The sequence below is a fragment of the Dipteris shenzhenensis genome, chromosome 31, assembly GCF_047967505.1.
Source record: "Dipteris shenzhenensis isolate YYH24624 ecotype China chromosome 31, Dip_SZ_1.0, whole genome shotgun sequence".
In the NCBI taxonomy this organism is placed as follows: domain Eukaryota; kingdom Viridiplantae; phylum Streptophyta; class Polypodiopsida; order Gleicheniales; family Dipteridaceae; genus Dipteris; species Dipteris shenzhenensis.
In genome coordinates, this window is record NC_141626.1 from 37,546,785 (window position 1) to 37,566,721 (window position 19,937).

Sequence of the window (19,937 nt, forward strand, 5' to 3'; positions counted from 1 at the left end):
TGAGCCACGTGTCGGTCTATTTTCAGATTCTTCGCCACATGTTGATCTATTTTCCAATTCTTCTCACCTAAATAAGGAAGTGGTTTGCTTTTAGATTTGGTAGCTTGATATTCTCACTCTGAAATGTTTCCAACTGCTGGAACTACAATGCCCGAGTTGTCTACATTTCCTATGGGTCAAACTGGGTGGGTGTGAAGCTTTTCTCAATCGATAAGCGAGTCCCCATAGAGGTATTCATCCAATCATCCGTGATTTCCGATGAGCTTGCTGCCATAAACTCTTTCGATCATCTCTGAGATTTGTTGATGTGCTTGCTCATGAATGGGATCCCGATCACCTTTGTCGCCATCTCGATAGCTTTCACTAGTGTATCTTTAGCAGCAATTGCTGATCCAAATGCTTTCCATGTTTGAATTCAAACAAAGGGTTGAAGCTCCTCGAAGTTCACAACACGGCTCCGTTTCTGGATTTTGGGGGGGGGGGGTTGCAAAAGTGCCACGTGGGAGGGTGATTAGGAAGGATAGGATGGGAGGGAAGGGAAAAGCGGTTTGGCGGTTTTTGGAGGGGTGGTTTTGAGGAAGGCGGTTTTGGAGAAAGTTAGTCTTCGTCGTCGTCTTCATTATCTTCATCTTCATCATCTTCTTCTTCTTCTTCAGCTGCTGGTGCTGGTGATCCTCCTGTTTGTTGTTGTTGCTTCTTGAGCTCCAAGCTAAGCTTCCATGGCCACCTCCCTCGCTCACCCTTCCCTCTCCCCTTGCCTTCCTTCCTCTTTCCTCCCCTCCTCCTCCTCCTCCTCCTCCTCCTCCTCCTCCCCCTTCCCCCTCCATCGCCCCTTCCCCTCCCCTTCCTCCTCCCTGTCCCCCCCCCTCTCTTCGTTTTTCTTCCCCAGATTTTCATCTCGTACCGTAAGCTCCTTCACCTTCCTTGCATCGGTTTTGAATTACTCGCATTTGTACAATCCGCGGCCTTTACGTCTACCCGTAGAATGCCATTGGTATGCGCTTACCGCTTCGTGGACGCTACGAAGCAGTATGCCATTTCGATTATTGTGCTCCTTCTTTGCGTCATCCATCCCTTGCCACAGCTCACGGGAATGCAGTCTTAGCAAAATGGCTTGCGACGTGCTCAGGCTTTACCGTGGAATCGGCAATGCATATTCGTTCCGTGGCAATGTCTCGTGCCTTGCTGATTTGTTAGCCTGCCCTGTCCACTATTCTTTTAAAGTTTCTTCCACTGGATACGTTAATTGGCATTAATTATATGTTCATCCCCGTGTTGCGTTTGACACAGATTGTAAAAACAGGGGGAGTTTCCAGAGTGACGGGCGCCAAAGGTGGACGGCTTGTAGTTACCGATATAGCATCCGATCCAGAGCAGCTGAAGAAAGCCAAACAAGATATAAAGGAGCTAATAAAAAACACGTATTGCAGTCCAATTTTGGTACGTGAATGCCCTTCCCTCCAGACTGGAACTTTGTGTGCTCCTTTACTTCCTAGCATGGCGTCACACTACCACTATCATGCTTATCACCAAAAACAAGTGGGACAGCTGAATTGCGATTTTGCAGATACGGCTTGGTTGGCATGATGCTGGAACATACGACAAAAACATTGCGGAATGGCCAACGAGGGGCGGTACTAATGGAAGCTTGCGTTACGACATAGAACTGAACCATGCCGCAAATGCAGGTATTTAAAAGACTTTCTGTCCCCGAAGCCCGAGCGAAAAGCTGCTCTATCGTTCAACTCAAAAGCTTTTGCGTTAATTCATGGTGGTTCCAGGACTCCAAAACGCTTTGAACCTTGTCAGCCCTATAAAGGGGAAGTATCCAAATATTACGTGGGCCGACCTGTTTCAGCTTGCCAGTGCCACCGCTATTGAGGTCTCTGAACGGTCATTCGCAAGCTCAAGTTGACGGCAACACTGTCGTCTGAAAGGGTTTTCTGTGTATGCTTTTTAAATGTTTCCTTAAATCTGTAACAGGAGGCAGGAGGCCCGAAAATTCCAATGAAATATGGAAGAGTTGACACGACAGGCCCCGAGGGGTGCCCACCTGAGGGCAATCTTCCAGGTATAGACCTCTCAGGCCTGTTGGGGTTGCCCTTCACCAGTTGTATGGGGAGCTTGTTTTTATTTAATTGCTGTTATCTATGCAACTTGCAGATGCAGGCCCCCCTTCACCAGCAGAGCACCTCCGTAAAGTGTTCTATAGGATGGGACTAACAGACAAGGCAAGTAGTAAGATCAGTACTCTCAGAACCTTTGTACCTGATCAAGTGACTGATTTTCACTTTTCAGTGTGCAGGAGATTGTTGCTTTATCAGGTGCACACACCCTTGGAAGATCTAGGCCAGAAAGGAGTGGTTGGGGGAAGCCTGAAACAAAGTACACGGTGAGCTTCCATGCAGAGTTCGATTGAATTGCTAAATGAGGCCACCTAGGCATTTATTTTTAAAGAGAGAGGCGCACACACCCCTCTTTTTTTTTTTGGGGGGGGGGGGGGGTGTAATCCATTTGCTATTATATTACAAAAAGCATTCCTCAAGAAGAGGAGATGCTGTTACAAAATCAGAAAATTTCATTGTATGACAAGTAAGCAGGATAATCCAAATCCTGAGCATGCAGACAATTGTAAAAGGATTGCTGCAAAGACGCCCGGAAGAAGGGATATTTGGCAAGGGTAGGGTCACCAAAGACCCTATGGTTCCAATCCTTCCATAGAGTCCATAGTGCCCAATAGCGTACACACTCTTTTTTAAAAGTGAAATGCCCAATAGCACGCGTGCGCGCACACACCCCCCTTCACAAAACCAGCCTATATCCAAATTTACAAATTAAATTTTTTAATGAAACAAGCCAAAGAACAAAAGAAAGAAGGGGTTTGTAAGCAACTTTAAACAAAATTATGAGCAAATGAGAAAAATTATAACTTAGTAAGCAAAGCTATGCTTATGTTCTCATCCGTACCCAAGCATAAAGCATTATTAAAAACAGAAAAGGTTACAAATTCATGTTTATAAAAATGAGCAGTGTGCCTATGCACTTCTCACCTCCCTCTCTCTATGCCCAATCCACAGCTCACTAACAGCACCTAACCCGCAAACTAACCACACAGATCAGCCAGCCCTACATCTCACGGTCAACACTCTTTCAGGCAGTCTTGAAGCAACTTACTTGCTCATCTTGCTCTGTTGGTGTCGGATTCTTACCAATGAGCCTTTTTGGCCTGCCCCTCCATGGGGTAGGTCTTATTGGAGGTTCACTTCTCCAAGAAGTGAAATTCAGAATTTTTGTTTGTGAAAATTCTTGAATTATTTGGTCCAAGGTTCCACTTGCTGTAATGGGGATGACCCAAACTCAGCCATTCATTCTTCACCAGATCATTCAGGCTGAGTTTGGGTCATCCCCATTACAGCTAGATGCTGCATTTCAGGTTATCACGTATTTGTACCGAGTCAGGGAGTACGGGGATTACACTTTTGGGCGTAGTAGACGACCTTGGCTAGCATTGTCCTCCTCTATGGCACTTTTGGCAGGAGGGGACTACAGATGTTGGTATGCACGCACAGAGAGATGGTTTGAGCGACTAGGGCTCCAAATGGATAGACTCCCTCCCTTCCAATACAATATGGATGCTTTGTTTTCTCCCCTCCTGTCACACAAGGTCAACCAAGTAATTCGTGAGGATCTCTTACAACGACACACATTGCGGACCTGGTTGGGCCCGAGCGAACTCCCAGTGAAGCTCAACTTCTCCAGAGATCACTGCTTGCATATCACAAAAGAGGGTTTCATTGACCTACCAGGATACACGCAGATCCACTTACCCCGGGCAGTTCCGGGTCTCTTCATATGGACTTCGTATTGAGAGTGGTAGAGGGGCCTACCCAGGGACTCGGGAGAGGTGCATATGCACATTATGTGACATGCAGAAAGTTGAGACGGAGGAGCACTTCATCTTCAGATGCCCTGTTTACTATGAGATTTGAGGGTGTTTCTACCGCCTCTTCAGAGATAGCTGTGGGGTTCTGTCCCAATTTCTCTCCTATCTAGACCAGAGATGTTTGGCGGGCTCCATTCAGGAGGTAGTCAGGCACCACAAGAGGATACTTCAATCACGGAGATAGGAGCATACTTCCTTGGTAAATCTCTCTTAGAGCTCTTTCACAGAGTTCTTCCTGCAAGATCACATGGACCCCCATCAGACGAGGCCTCAACATGATCGTGACCCAGAGCCAGTGACCCGACAGCTCAGATAGAGGGTTGATGCACATATTACACTTGGGAATATCCCCTCTTTGTTTAGAGTCGGAGCCTAGTCGACATGGGTTATTGTCGACCTTGTTAGGCGCAAAGCTATGATGTCTCCTTAGGCACAAAGCTATGACCAGGAGACGTCACAGGGCCGCACCTGTGAGCAACCGGCAGCACTCTATTGCCGATTTCATGCCTCCATTGCCCCATCCACCCTGATGCCCTGATGTTTTTGTTGATGATGATGATGTTGATATGTAGTCGACCACTAACATGACTATGTGGTATTTCGTACTATCATTTTGCATTTTTGCATTCTGCATTGGTGTGGATGCTCATTTAGTAGCTCCACCCTCACAGCTCGTTTTGTACCACGTTTTTCACAGTCTCATAGACCCATCGATCTTCCAAAGACTTTAATAAACTTTCTTTCTTTCTTTCTCTATTCTTCCCCCCCCCTCTCTCTGTCTCTCTCTTTGTCTCTCTCCTTTCAATTCATTATCTCCTCCTGTCTCTGTCCCCCTTGTTTGTGCACCATCTCCACTGCACATCCAATAATTTGTTTATTTTTCATTTTTTTGGATCTCGGGGAAGGCTTATGAATGATTACATGGGATGTCATAAAGTGTGCATGCCTAATCATACCAGACTTGAGTGTCAATGAGTGGTGAGGGGGACCGTCCCTCTAGAAATCTCCGCTAAAAGTCCTTAGAGTTGTTTTAAATAAAATGTTCAGTAGCTTCTCTTCGTTCCGGTGAACGAAGTCTAGTTTCTTTCTGCATACCAGTCGACGATACTCGCGTAGCGTCTCTGGTTCGCTTGGACGACTGTTTTTGGTTTTGAATCTGAGCTGACGGCGTAAATCCTTACACTCATCATCGTACCAGCTATTACAAGGTACGGTCCCAGGGGGTGGTGGGCGGGTGGAGTGAGTGGTGTGAGGAAAAGCGTGAAGTGCTGGCAGCCTCGTGTGTGACCAAGGCAACATGATCCTCTAATAGGGGTATGAAGTCTATATAAGTGAGAAGTATGTACAGACGGTCAGAGTAAGTAGGTGAGTGATCGCGGTCAAAGCGTATATCATGATAGGTGGAGTAAGAACTCAGTGGGGTGGAAGGTGATGTGCGACGGTGAGTGGAAATGCTAAAGAAAAGATAGTTATGATCAGCCCCTAGAGGGAGAGGTGCTACGGTAAAATCAGCTACGTGAGATGTGAAGGCAAGGGATCTCATGATGTAATCAACAATGCTGGAGCCTCCCCCATGTGGAAAGCACGTGAAACCACCTGAGGGGGGCCATCTGTCAAGACATCTGTCAAGACCATTATAAATAACCAGATTATGCATCCTGCCGAGGTCTAGTAGGGCCTGACCATAAGGTGGATCAGCCCTTGTCTGTCAGCCGAAACCCGAAACATACGTGCATCCTCAAGGTCAATGTCTGGGCAGTAGAGTGGAATCATTCGTGAAGTCGAGGAGTGGTACCTGACGGGCGCCTGTCCTCGCGTTGAAGTCCCAACTAGGAGGACTTCTCCGCGGCTAGAAAAATCAACAATGGACTGATAGCTGCAATAAACAGATCCCGGCTGTCCATGTGCCGAATCTGGATCCAAAGAAGCGTGGAATGTGCATCTCTGTGCTCTATTGAAATGGTCCCCAAAAGTGTGGATATGTAAAGGATTGCGACTCCACCTGACCCTTGAACTCCCCTTGTATCCCTCGTCTCATCTCTGTAGGCAGAATACCCGCTGACTACTGGTAGTGGGTGCTGTGGACTCTGATGTGTCTTTGTGTAAAAGACTATGTCGTGACTTGTATAGGATTCCGAGAAGCTCCCTAGTTCTGACCATAAGGTACCATTACAGTTCCAAATGGTGCAAGATAGGGTCTCGGCGGATATCTGAGTGTCATAGACACCGCTTTCCTATGTAGGAGAGAGAGAGAGAGAGAGAGAGCTTATTTTGTGCATAACTGAAAGCCTTACCAATTGATATATCTGGAGGGCCTAATACAAGATGCTGCTTCCCTTGACTGAGAATTGTTAGTAGCCATTTGGTCATGTCACTTCACAACTTGTATCATTATATGGGACTGCTGCTAGGATGATTCATGGGAAGCGCAAGGTGCTTTAGAGACATCTGTATGTAGGAAACGAGTGTTTTTTACTTATGGTGCTTCCACGTTGACATGGCATTACTTTCCCGGGTATTGCTTCAACCTCTTTTCTTTAGATTCTATAACCAAGTATGAGGGCTGTTTTCAATCCCTTTGTTAGGCAGGTTTTAATTGCCTTTTCTACATTAGAGAGCTGTGCAACCAAGATCTTGGAGTTTCTTTTGTAACTCTTTCATCGTAAGAGAATTATCTTTAATCTACTAGAAAGTTTACCATTTCCATATGATTGTCTGCCCTCTTTTTAAATGCTTAACAGAATAAAAGAACAATTGATTATTTTATGGGAGCTTTGCTTGCTGTTCTGTAGTAGTCTGACTGATGTCAATGTCAAAGATGAAGAAGGTTGCATACAGTGTTCACCGTCCTGCTTGACGACATATTGGAAATGACTGCAGAAAGATGGCCCAGGAAACCCAGGAGGTCAATCATGGACTGTGCAGTGGCTGAAGTTTGATAATTCCTACTTTAAGGTGCAGACAACAAATGCCTTCATTGTGGGAGTGATGGTCTGTGATTGTATCTGAATTGGAGTAGCACAAAAGTAGGACATGTCAAGGAGCTGAGTAAGGCATGCCAACAGGAAATAAAAGTAAAACGTGACGAGGATTTGCTGGTGCTCCCTACCGATGCTGTGCTTTTTGAAGATCCTGGTTTTCAGGTATCCACTGAACTGTACATGAAGTACGAGTGATTTAAATGTCCAGTTGGTCGTTTTTTTTTTGGGAGAATTGCATTTTTTATTTATATCATCACAAAAGATACAGTAGCAACAAATACAATAGCTCTGTGAACCAGGCGTCTGCTCTTGATACTCTCCCTCTCTGAAGCCTTCCTATCTAGCAAATTTTTCTACATTTTTTCTTGTTGACGTGTCCCTGCAGGCTGAATGCATCCACGATTTGTTTCACAGGGGTCTTTTAAAGCCTGCTCCTGTGTTACTCGATAGGTTGATGGTGGCTGTCATGTCTTCATCCAAAAAACCTCCAACCTGCGTATCAAGCCCAACTGACTTCACCCCTTTGTCCTGCACATCTTGATCACCCTTCAAGTTTCCCAACATACCTCTATCAAGAGCAGCAAGCTCTGCCTTGAACTTCCCTTGGACTCCACGCCAACAACCTGCATGTTCTCAGAGTCACCTTTGTGCAAAATGGCAACCGATTCTTCCTCCTCTAACTGTTGAGGTACACTGGTTTAGAAGAGGAATGTGAGCAGCCACCTCACCTTTTGCAATTCCTTTACCCTTGAAATCTGTAATTTCTGTTTTGGGATGTTCTCTCATAGCAGCCACTCCTATTTGTGTGCTCTTCAAAGCTATCTTCGCAGTTCGTTTATCCTCATCCTTTCAGAACCAGACTTGACAGGTTTTTTAACAATCCTGCATTCAAGAGAGGAAAGGGAGGTATGCTCTCGCAGTTAGTCATATTGGAGTTCAACAGATGGAGTTCTTAACAGCTCATGGTTTGCTGAAATAACAGTAAAGTAATCATTCATAATATTTGTGCATATGGCTACAAAGATAGCAAAATGTAGTTTGTAATGTGAAAGGCCTAGATATTGGTCTGAAGGGATGATAAAAACAACGATTCTCTCTCTCTCTCTCTCTCTCTCTCTCTCTCTCTCTCTCTCGGTGATAGAGAATGGTGTCGATACAGCATGGTACGCACGGATATCCACATGGTTTGGTAGTCACAGCATTCAAATGGACAGACTTCCTCCCTTTTAGTACAGCCTAGACGCACCACCCGAGATAATCCCACGAGATGAGATCAATTGTATCATACGGGTGGACCTCCTCCAGCTCCATACATCTAGGGCTTGGGAGGGAGAGGAGCTCTCCACCAAGATCCAGTTGTACATGATCACTTCCTGAGGATATCAGAGCACGGTCTTGTCATCAGACCTCAGTATCTTGAGGACAGGAGAGTTTCACATGCATTGAGGATCGCCATTGGTTAGTTACGAGCCTCATCATCAGCTACGGATTGAGGCAAGGAGAGCTGCAGGCATACCTAGAGAGCAGAGGACTTGCACACTATGCCAGATGGGGGAGATCGAGACAAAGGAACATTTTCTGTGTTTGCCCAGTCTACTATGAGATCCAAGGACGATATCATTGCCTCTTTTAGGAGGGATAGGGCTTTGGCCCACACTCACACGGTTGATACATTTTCACGATCAGGTCTGTGTTGGGCTCTACCTGCTTGAGATGCACCGACAGAGAGACACATTGATGCGACAGGCCAGAGAGCAGCATGGGCTGATGCCACAGGTCACCATGGACAGATCACAAACTTTTGTCACAGACTCTTATGCATCTGAGTCAGCTGCCAGCGTAGCCGAGGGAGAGAGCTTGATGAGATGAGAGCCTCATGGATCAGCGGTAGGAGTGCCCACCACGATGTGGCTAGACGAGGGACACACTCCACGTGCGACACGGAGAGAGCCCAGAGTACGCACGATTGAGGTCTGGTCTATCTCATCCCTTCTCAGAGGCGACCGCCAAAGACGAGGCATCACCCTTGACGTAGCACACCGGATCAGAGATCGAGGAGACCACGGCCTCCCCCACGTCACGAGACAGCTCGACAAACACAGATACGAGAGCTTCTCACATCTCATTAGAGTGCCACCAGGTTACCTAGATATATGGAACCTGAGCACGTACTAGGAGTACTAGCCGTGAGCGCCTGACACGCTCCTGTTACTTTGCTACTCTAGTATTTTGTTCACTAGCCGAGCATGTTAGCGTTTTAGCTTTTGCTTTCAGTTTTTCAGGTTTTAGTTCTCAGCAAGGGTCTTAGTGACTTCAGCCCCCAGTGGCTTGTATGAGGTACTTCTTGGATTCGCACTTTGCCTTATAGGCTTGCGAGGCCTTTTGCAGACGTTAATATATCTTTCTTTTTTTTTCTTTTGTGTTGATTTCACAATGAGAGGAACCTCCTTGTCTTTTATGCATCTAGCGCGGTGAGTGTAAAAATAACAGATAAGCCTTCCAACAAAAATCACTCTAATATGACAAGAGTCCCAACTCAAGTGGAACCTTTACTCTTCTAGTAGCCTCCTTCGGGAAAGCCTCCTATTGCTGCTTGCCTTCCATTCAAGCCTGGCAAACCTTTGACTTGTCTGCCATGTGTGGAATTCCATCCACAAGACCAGCCTTTTGCATCTTTGAAAGTGTACTGTAGCTAACATGCCCAAACCTTTTGTGCCAAACCTTGGAAGTATCTGTATCCGAATGGACTATTAAAACCCATATTTTGTACAGCCCATACTCCTCCATTCCTCTTGCTAGAACTTTCCTTGTGACCTTCAACGGGATCAGCACTATGCCGTTGTCAAATTTGGCCTTCATCTAGTTCTTCATGATCCAGATGTTGACAGATAACAGATTCTTGCATAAGTTGGGAACATAGAGTACAATGATCAATACCTTTTCTTCAATTGTGTCTGTGGTGAATGGAATACTCCCATATCCTTCGACTGAGAACTTCTTGTTGTCCCCTAGTGCTACGTTTGAATCTGTATGAGCAGGCTGCATTGCCTTAAACCAGATTTTGTTGGTGGCCTTATATTTGGAGGCATCACTATCCGCGTACCGTCCATCACTATCCTTGCTAACCGTATCAGCCGAGCAAAGCTCGATGAGACTAAAAAGTTCTTCCTTCGTGATGTTGGCTGATTCTGACTTCCGACTACTTTTTGGACTCGTCACCCTCCTTGCTCTGCCTTCTTCTTCCGGCAATCCTACCGTGTGAGCTGAGTTGTGCTCAACGAGACTAAAAAGTTATTCCTTCGTGATGTTGGCTGATTCCGACTTCGACTCCTTCTTGTACTTGTCACCCTCCTTGCTGTTCTGGTCTGCCTTCTTCTTTTGGCAATCCTTGGCAATGTGGCCTAGCTTTTCACAGTAGAAGTAGTTTTGATCAAGGCTCCGCTTCTTGTTGTCACCATCTTCAGATTTGCCATTCTTGGAGTCTCTGTCGTTTTTGCTTTGCCTTTTCCTTCTTTACCTTTTGGTGAAAATTGCTTTCACTTGATCCCTTGAACTTCTACTCCCGAGCCTCTTCTTGCAGTAGGAGGGGCACAAGCTCTTCATCTGAGCTGAACTTTTTGTTCGACCAACATCAGAGACCTTGTCTCTTATCACCTTCATTTTGGTTGATTGTGTTCCTGAACCAACTCCCCTTGTCCATGTGCAAATTGTAGAGCTCTAAATTTAGACAAAAAATCCTTGCTTCATTGTTTACCCCATACATGTCCTTCGAGATGGTCCATGCAGCAAATGATTGGCCCGGGATTCGGTGCTCCCACACATTCAGTTGGGCTGTGGTGCCAATAAGATGGCCAAGGCCTCCACATCCCACGTTACCCAATCTCTCATTGCAACTGGATCTGTCGGTTTTAGAACCGCAGGTGCAGCCGTGGAAATGGCCACAGTTGTGGTGGGTTGAGGCATCACCTCAACTCTGTGACTCTCCCAACTCAACCTAACCACAAGGCGGTTTCGAAGTTTCATCGTCCACAATGGATAATTAGAACCTTCAAGTTTACCTGACTCCCGAAGCTCACGGTCCGATATTGGACTGCCACGACACGACAAAGATATGAATGGCTTAACGGGAATCGTACTACTCTGCACTGAACGCAGGGATTTCTTCCTGAAACGGGGGTTCCCTCGATCTGGAGTGAGTGGGTGTCAATAGAGTCGTTGACGAGGCTCTTAACTTACCACACCTATCATAAGATCAACACATGGATGATGGTTTTCATCCATACGTGATGCAGTAAGGGTCGGTGGGATATGGGCTAAAACGATATCCCGGAGTCACACCTAGTGCTTTGATACTGTGTTAGGGAAGTGCTGTGGAATGAACTCTCAGTGCTCAAACTCCCTCAGGAACTTAGCAAACAGTTACTGAAGTGAATCAGTGAATATAGACAGCAAACAGAGAACAATAGAACTCATTTTATTCATCAACCAAAACATGGGAAAACTCCACTCAAAGAGAGCATGAACAGCTAGCCAAGGTGCTGGATACAAATGTCCCCTGCTGAGGACTATTAGAAAGAATCTCTGCCAAACCCTTGCTATCACGGGGCCTCAAAAAGGCTTTCGTTTCCTTGAGGTGGATGGCTAAAATTGGATGGCTGAAATGCCAGCCCTTTTATAGGCAGATACCAGATCCAAGTCAAACGACTTGGTCTTTAAAATAACTGGCCTGGCAATCTGTGAAGAACCTAACCAGACCTGCCCCAATTCCTCCTGGTTCTGCCCAAAACAGGTGCAATTCATGGCTCCCCTGTCTCGGCCTACTCCTGGTCTTTCCTGCTCTGTTTCTCCATGCTCTACCTGCTCCAAAATGCCACACAGGCTGTCAAATGCCATCGCAGGTCTGTTCGGAATGTGCACCATCGAGAACCTATCAGATGTCATTGTGGCAGCTCTAGACGGAGTTCCAGGTGCAGCTGATCTTCCAAACTTGTTCCAGGTAGTGCCTACCTGTCCTATCCAGGTATGCCTACACACTCTAGTGCTTTCATCCCTTGTCCTCCTCAATTTTGGGGGATCACAGGTAGGTTAGTGACACTCCAACAATTTGAGGGTCGCAAGGTGGTGAGATGAATGTTCCCTTTGTTAGAAACCAAGAGAGTGAGAGAGCAGGAAGCAAGAGAGCTGAACGTAGTATTTGAAATAGAAGAAGTAACTGTTACAAGAAGTGGGATGGGTTTTGTCTAAGTGACAAAACCTTATCCTTCACTAACCGTAGTTAGTGAACTAACTGTGGTTAGGGGAAAAAACCTCTAAATGAGGGAAAAGTGCCCCTAACCTACTTATTACATTACATTGGTCACTGCTGAATTATAATAATAATTCTAACACCCCCCTGCAGTGCCAATGTCATGTACAAGGAAATGATCAATCACCAAAAGGATATAAGTTCAAGGCACTACGAAATGCCTCAAACTTTTCACGTGGAAGTGGTTTGGTGAAGATGTCTGCAACATTGTCATGTGTTGACACATAGATCATACTGATCTCTCCTGCATGCAACTTCTCTCTGACATAGTGATAGTGAACCTCAATGTGCTTCGTGCGAGCATGAAACACAGGATTCTTTGCCACTGCTATAGCACTCTGATTATCAGTGAGAATCGGAGAAGGACCTTCCAATGAAAGATGAAGATCAGCAAATAAACGATGCAGCCAAACACATTCAACTGTCGCTGTGAAAGCTGCCCTGTACTCAGCTTCACATGAGGAGGTAGCCACTGTAGACTGTTTCTTGCTCAACCAAGAAATGCAAGCATGTCCTAGAAAGAAACAATTCCCACTGGTGGACTGCCTAGTATCATAGTCTCCAGCCCAATCTGAGTCACTGTAAGCATGCATTTGCAAGTCACCCCCCTCTAGGAAACATCAAGTCAAAAGACTTTGTACCTTGCAAGTAACGGAAGATGCGTTTTACAGCGTGCCAATGCATAATCTTTGGGCTGTGCATATACCTGCTCACCTGAGAAACTGAAAACTGAATATCAGGTCGTGTATTGCAGAGATAAATGAGGCATCCAATAGCCTGACTATAGAGTGTGACATCAATTGATTCACCCGCATCATGCATTGTAAGCTTCAGCCCCAGCTACATGGGAGTGGACATAGGCTTGTAATCATGCATGTTGAATCTGTCCAAGAGCTTTTGAACATACTTGGACTGAGACATAACAATGCCACGTTTCTCTTGAATAAACTGGATCCCCAAAAAGAAATGTAACAAGCCCAAGTCTGACATATCAAATGTAGCTTTCAATTGGGCCTTGAAATCTGCAATTACTGACTCATTAGATCCGGTGAGCAGCATGTCATCTACATAAAGAATGATGACCAGAATATCCCCCCCATCCTTCTTGATGTAGAGGGTGCTCTCAGTTGGACTATTGTGCAACCCCTTGCTGGTCAGAAAGGCATCAATTTTGGCATACCATGCACGTGGGCTTGTTTCAGCCCATACAAAGCTTTATTCAGCTTGCATACCTGTAGTGCATTTTCTGAAATTTGAAAGCCCGGAGGTTGTTTGACATAAACGTCTTCCAACAAGTCTCCATTAAGAAAAGCTGTTTTAATGTCCAACTGATGAACATTCCATTCAAAATTTGCAGCAATGGCTATAACTGACCTGATGGTTGTCATCTTGGATGTAGGAGCAAAAGTCTCCTCATAATCTATGCCCTTTTTCTGAGCATATCCTTTTGCAACCAGCCTTGCCTTGTACCGATCAACGGACCCATCTGGCTTTCTTTTGACTTTGAAAACCCACCGTGTACCTATCGCATTTTTATCTGGTGGCAAATCCACAACATCCCAAGTCTGATTTTTATTAATGGACTGCAACTCATCGTGCATGGCATTCATCCAATGCAGATTATCTTTTGCTTCTTCAAATGTCTCAGGCTCCTCCTCATCAAGAAGAGTACCTGCATAAGCTGATTCAACTGAATGAGCTCCCTCCATGTGCCTTACTGCACTACGAGTTCTGCCAGGCAATGGAGCTTCAAGCCTACTCTCCTTGAGAGTCTGAAGCAACCAATGCGGGACTGTTTTGGCTGCGTGTATCTCTTGAATTTCTTGCCTGACAACTTCATGCACACCTTGAGGTTGTACCAATTCAGATGGGGGCTGAATCTGTACTTGTGGAGCTGGCGGAGGTTGCTATAAATTCTGATTTTCAGCGGGGGAACCAAATGCTATAGGAAGCATCCCCTCAAAGTTCAAACACATCATTTGAAGGGCCGGAATCTAAAATTCAGCATTTGTATGTGCAGAATTTTCAGAGAATATGACATCTCTACTGACAAAAATCTTGCGTGTAGCAGGATTGTAGAGACGATAGCCTTTGCTTTGTGAACTATATCCCACAAAAATGCATTTTAGTGCCTTATCTGACAACTTGTGTCTGAACTCCACAGGCACGTGGGCATATGCAACACAACCAAAAACTCTGAAGTGGTTCACTGAAGGCTTTCTCCCATGCCATGCCTCATAGGGAGTGATTGTCTTCAAAGCCTTTGTAGGAGCCCTATTTAAAATATAGTTTGCACACGAGGCCTTCCAGCCAAAACCTGTGAGGCAACTTCTTACTTGTGAGCATGCATTTATCCATTTCCATGGTGGTGCGATTCTTCCGCTTAGCTTTGCCATTCTGTTGAGGTGTAAGCCTCACTGTAAGCTGATGCATAATGCCTTTTTCTTTCAGAAATGTCTCAAATTCATGAGACATGTACTCCCTCCCTCAATCTGTGCGAAGTGTCTGCACCTTGAGTCCTGTCTCATTTTCAACCATAGCCACAAAGTGTTTGAAATGCATAAACACTTCTGATTTTGCCTTGAGACCATAAACCCAAGTGTAGTTGGTAAAGTCATCTATGAATGTAACAAAATAGAGATAACCCCTAAAAGCAGGTGTCCTCATGGGACCGCAGACATCACTGTGAATAAGCTGCAATTTTCTTGTAGCTTTCACTGCACCATCCTTCTTGAAGGGAACCCTATGCATTTTGCCAAGAATGCAACCTTCACATGCATGAGAAGGAGGCGACTCCAAAGGAGGTAATGCATCAACCATATCATGTCTCTGAAGTGTCATTAAGCTGCCATAGCATGCTTGCCAACCCGGGTTGCCCTATTCTTGCGTGTTTGTTCCTCCTACAACAGAAGTCCTACCAACTCGTGAAAGGAGAGAGGATTGTTCCCCCCCCTCAATGACAAATTCAGCGAGGTGTGGAAACCAAGATAGGACTCAGGAAGAGAGTTCAGAGTGACGCATCATTGAGGATGTGGAACCTATTCTCCTTTCTTGAGCTCATTCCTTGCCACATCTTTAATGGATTTCGACATCCCCCAACTCGGCTGGACATTCCCTTTACCTTCAGCACCACCAAGTGGTACCTTACCCACAGATTTATCCTCATGCACTCTCTTTTTATGGTTAGCATCCGGCATGTCTTCCTCTTGCACCTTGACTAGGATACCCTTCTGAGCTTCTCCATGTGACGCTATAGTCTTCTTTGAAGCACTCGGCTGCACCGTCTTCTCCGAACTCTTCTTGACCAGGTTTGGGATTCTTTGGAGGTCAAATAGGACCTGCCATCATATAAGTCCTCTACTTTCCCCTTCCTCTCCCATGATTTCCCCGAAGCTGCCTTAGATGTCCCTCAAGATCCATGGCAGGATCCCATTGAGGGACGACAACCTTCGTTTTACCTTCTTCCCCGTGAATTTCCATGGCTGTTCTTTCAAGAAATCATCAGGTTTCTCTGACACCCCATTCACTGCTCCCTGCCACCAAGCCATTGAGAAGTAGGGAGAGCTTGCATGTCGTGCTTGCGTACCGATTTTGCAGACTCATATTGATCTTCCAGCACGTTTTTAGTCTTATCACCGCTAGCCAGAATAGTATTCTGTGGTTTCTTTGGACAACGACATGTGAAATGTCCCATTTCCTTACATATGAAACACGGGTCAGGGAATGGACCAAAACAAACAGATTGAACAAGAGGCGTACCATCTGGAAAGATAACCTCCACAAAAGTTGGGATATCCTGCCCCCGATCCCCAAGGATCCAAGCCCTTCAATGACCCAATCCATTTCTTGCTGACGTCAAGATAAGGAAGACCTTTCCAACGCACTAGCGAGGGTGTCAATCCCATCCCCTATCCAAGAAGGTATGCTAGGAAACTCAACCCACACCAGGAAATCATGGAAGATAAAATCATCAACGCTAAAAGATGGGTTCCAAGGAATAACCAGAACCTTCGCACCAGCAAAGAAAAAAGAGTTTCGCACCAACTTATGACAAATGGCCTTAGAAGCACACCGGAGCAGGAAAAACATTTGCCAAGAAACCTAGTAGCATACCCGATCAACGGAGTATTACACTCATAGGATAAGAAGTGTTCAAGCTCCAACATTGAGGGTACCTACCTTGTGAAGAAAAGATAGGCACCACCTTTAGCCATCTTCTCACGTTCAGGCTTGATAACATCCAGGGGAACCTTGCACACCACTAGGTGCTTCTTCCCACCCTGGAGCACACCTTTTGGTTCGAACTCTTGAGCACACTAGGCCACTTCTGCCTTAAGAATCTCCAACGCTTCTTCATCCCCTAGAGAGGAAAAGTCTTTGGAGGTTGCTGGCTTCAGCCTATGCATGTGATGGAGGATTGGAGGATTTTTCCTCCTGGTTGGAAATTTCTCTTGCACTCTTCTCTAGGTCTTTCCCCACCTCGCTCTCCTTGCTCACCTCGCTCTCCTCTAATAGAAAATTCTTGGCATGAATAAGGTCAATGTTATTAGGGATCAGCTAGCAGCTGTAGGTCAAGAGGTTGACACAGTCAATTAGCGCTGTTAGTGCTGAATATGCTTCCTAGGAACTTTAGGGGCTAGGTGACTACACTACCTATTGCAGAGTGATCCAAGCCAGTGACTTCTAAGGAGGGCCTAAGGCTCATGCAAGAGGAATCTAGTGATAAGTGACAATCATGCAGATGACAAGGCCTTTCTGGGGAGGCAAGAAGAAAAGCCAGTCGGCCTGTTTCTAGGGCTGACTATATACAGCCCCATGAGGAGCATAAAGCATTCAGTCCAGGGCTAAGCATGGATCTGGCCCTGAGAAGTGCACAAAGGCACTAGAGAAGGCACAGAAAGCCTGTAGAATATAGCCAGCGGATTCATCCCTCAGAAGTGGAGTGAGGTATTAGAGAAAGTCTACAGCAGCAGCAGCAGGGTGCATCCGAGGCAGCAGTAGACCTCAGCTCGTGTGTAAAGCTCATCCAGTGAGTATAACATAAAGGTGCAGATGGGGAAGCTGATAAAGAGTTTTGGGCTCCTCCTAAGGCCACTAAAGACATTGTTTGAGAGGCATCCAACAAGAGGAGTGAGCAGAAGATAGATCAACAACACCTGGCCTCAGATCTAGCACTAGTGGAGCAACATCACGATGTCTATGAGGTGTAAATAGTAAATGCAGTTTTATAGTCATGGTTTGGTCCTTTGAGTGGATATTTCTGTTATTTGTTGCTATATCTTGCTCTCTACTTCAGATCTGAACATGGTATTCATGTATATCTATGGGTGAACATCTTGAATAGAATCTAGAGTTCCTAGGTGTGATCTTATGGGCAATATCTTTCGCTGCGTGTTCTAACGTAGTATTAAAAGCTAGGATTGGAGCTAGAGGTACACACGTGAATTCTCTAACAGACCTTTTGGAAGACATGTTGATAGCTCACAGTCTCAAAGGGGAGAGCAAGGATCCTAAGGACTCGGAAAAATTGCTCACAAGATTGGAAGATTGTTTCAGATTTTATTCAGTAGATGATGACGGCAAGCTTATGTGTGTTGGCATGCACATGTGTGACTATGCCCAGATTCTGATTGGGAAGGGCAAGCAGTTTATCATACAAAACCTATGGATGGGCTGAAATAAAGCCCTTGTCGAGGTCATGGACAGCAGAAAAGTACAGCAGTACTCTTGCTCTGTTGTTGGGCTTGCACCTCCTCAAGGCTTACGTTGGCGATGGTGAAGGTGCTGACTGCGTCAAATGATGAAGGTGAAAAGGGGAAATCAATGGTGCCAGGGGTCGGAGCAACCAGGCTTCCTCAAAGTGCCTTTCGTCAGTAGCTCATCCTGCCAGTCAGCCCCAATCATGCGCGTCCATTTCATGTGGATGAGACCTCTTTTGCAGCTAGCGTTCGAGCGGAGGTGACTAGGCAGTCTGATGTAGCGATTTCACACTGCATCCCTTGTTGAAGAGCACCAGACGAACATCGAAGAGAATCCCAATGAAAGCCTAAGCGAGTGATTCGCCAACCCCTTCCATAGAACATTCAGCTTGAGTGGGCGATTCCCCGACCACTTCTGTCCGTTCAGCTCACAATGTTGAACATCCCATTTGGTTGAAGAATTGTCCAGTTGCTCATGGCCTCCGCTACCTGATTTGACGTCCGCGCCATGGTTTTCAACCCGCGACGTCGCGCATTTGCGTCGCCCCTTTCCACACCCCTGCAAAACGTTAGCTTAGGTTTCAATTAAGTGTTTGGTTAGTTAATAGGTTAGGTTTAGCTAGCTAGCTCTACATAAGTTAGTGTGTTGAGTTAGGTTAGTTAGCCAAGCTGAGTTGAGTTATACTAACAAGGTTTGGCTTAAGAGTCTTAACTGGCTTAGCTGTCCTAGGCTAGTGTACTAACGTGTCCTAGGTGACTTGGCCTCCCTTCCCCCCCCTCTCCAATTTATATTTAAAAAAGCCTCTTTTGAAGGCCTTCCACAGTCCTATTTGGGCTCGTTCGGGCCCCATTTTGAAGCTTTGTCATCGACCTTTCCTCTCGAGCTTCTCCATTGGCCTTTTTGCGGTTCTACATACTATATTAGGGAAAGCCACGCATTCGAGCTTCCTTTCTCTCTCGTGACAGTCACCATGGCACCCAAGCATGCCCCTTGTGATTTAGTACATGACAATGATGAGGCTGCTCAGAATGAGCAAGTGCCTATCACTGTGGGTGCATCCACTGGTGGTACATATTTTCCTACCACTCAGCCTCTCTCTCCTTCATCTCAAGAAGCGCAGGCAACGCAGGCACAGTTTGTGGATGCCCTTGCTTCTATGCTCCTGGGTCCTTTCTGCCAGATTGGACAATAGTTTAGCCAGTAGCTTACCATGGCTATGGCTATGCAGGATACCGCTCTTGCCCAGACCAAATCCTCATCATCAGAGAGTTCAATGATCATGCTAAGCTTGGCTAAGTGATCAACCTTCACAATCTACTATGGCCTCCTCACAGTAGCTTGGTCAACCTTCATGGTCTGCTATGGCGTCCTCACAGTAGCTTTCCATCAGACAAGTGCCACTGTCACCCCCATCAGGTGTGTCCCTAGTCTAGTAAACATGGAGGAAAGATCCCCAATTCTCATATGTGCATCAACATGCTAGCGGGTTTGTTGTGTCTCGCGCTCCAAGTCTCGATTATGCGACCTCCTTCGGGGTTGCTAGTCCGTGCTATCCAAGTAGAAAAAGTTGGTGATCACCCTCTGAGTAGAGTCATAGCTGAGCCTCTTGATCTCGTTTATATGTCCTGAGTATGAGTTCCAAGTGATGCCTTTTGGATTGACCAATGCACCAACTACTTTCTAGGCACTCATGACAAGATTTTGCAGCCTCTTCTTTACAAATGTGTGCTATATTTTTTTATGACATCCTCATTTTCAGCAAGGATAAGCGGGCGCCGGGAACACATCAGACAGGTTAAGCAGGTGCTGGAAATTTTGAGGTTGTATTAGCTTTATGCTAAAGCCAGCAAGTGCACTTTCATGGCAGAAGAGGGTTGAGTATTTTGGTCATATTGTGAACAGAGATGAAATTCTGGTGGATCCAGCTAAGGTCAAATGCATAAGGGGGTGGCCACAGCCACAGAATCCCACCCAACTCAGAGGCTTTTTGGGTCTTGCTTCTTTTTAC

General features: G+C 45.9%; 1 protein-coding gene across 3 annotated transcripts in view; it reads left to right on the plus strand.

Moving 5' to 3' along the window:
• The first annotated feature begins 632 nt into the window (after positions 1–632).
• The window catches only part of LOC147881418 (putative L-ascorbate peroxidase 6, chloroplastic/mitochondrial), a 30,215-nt gene continuing 10,910 nt past the window's right edge, over positions 633–19,937 (plus strand). For 2 of the 3 annotated variants that reach the window (XM_087369683.1, XM_087369681.1), the window contains exons 1-9: positions 634–905; positions 1,291–1,440; positions 1,568–1,688; positions 1,782–1,882; positions 1,984–2,071; positions 2,164–2,231; positions 2,306–2,392; positions 6,824–6,898; positions 7,009–7,086. In XM_087369683.1, coding sequence (XP_087225809.1) covers positions 720–905; positions 1,291–1,440; positions 1,568–1,688; positions 1,782–1,882; positions 1,984–2,071; positions 2,164–2,231; positions 2,306–2,392; positions 6,824–6,898; positions 7,009–7,086 — 954 coding nt within the window. In that variant the 5' untranslated portion in view covers positions 634–719. Of the gene's footprint in view, positions 906–1,290; positions 1,441–1,567; positions 1,689–1,781; positions 1,883–1,983; positions 2,072–2,163; positions 2,232–2,305; positions 2,393–6,823; positions 6,899–7,008; positions 7,087–19,937 lie in introns of all 3 variants that reach the window. The other variant, XM_087369682.1, reaches the window with a different exon arrangement.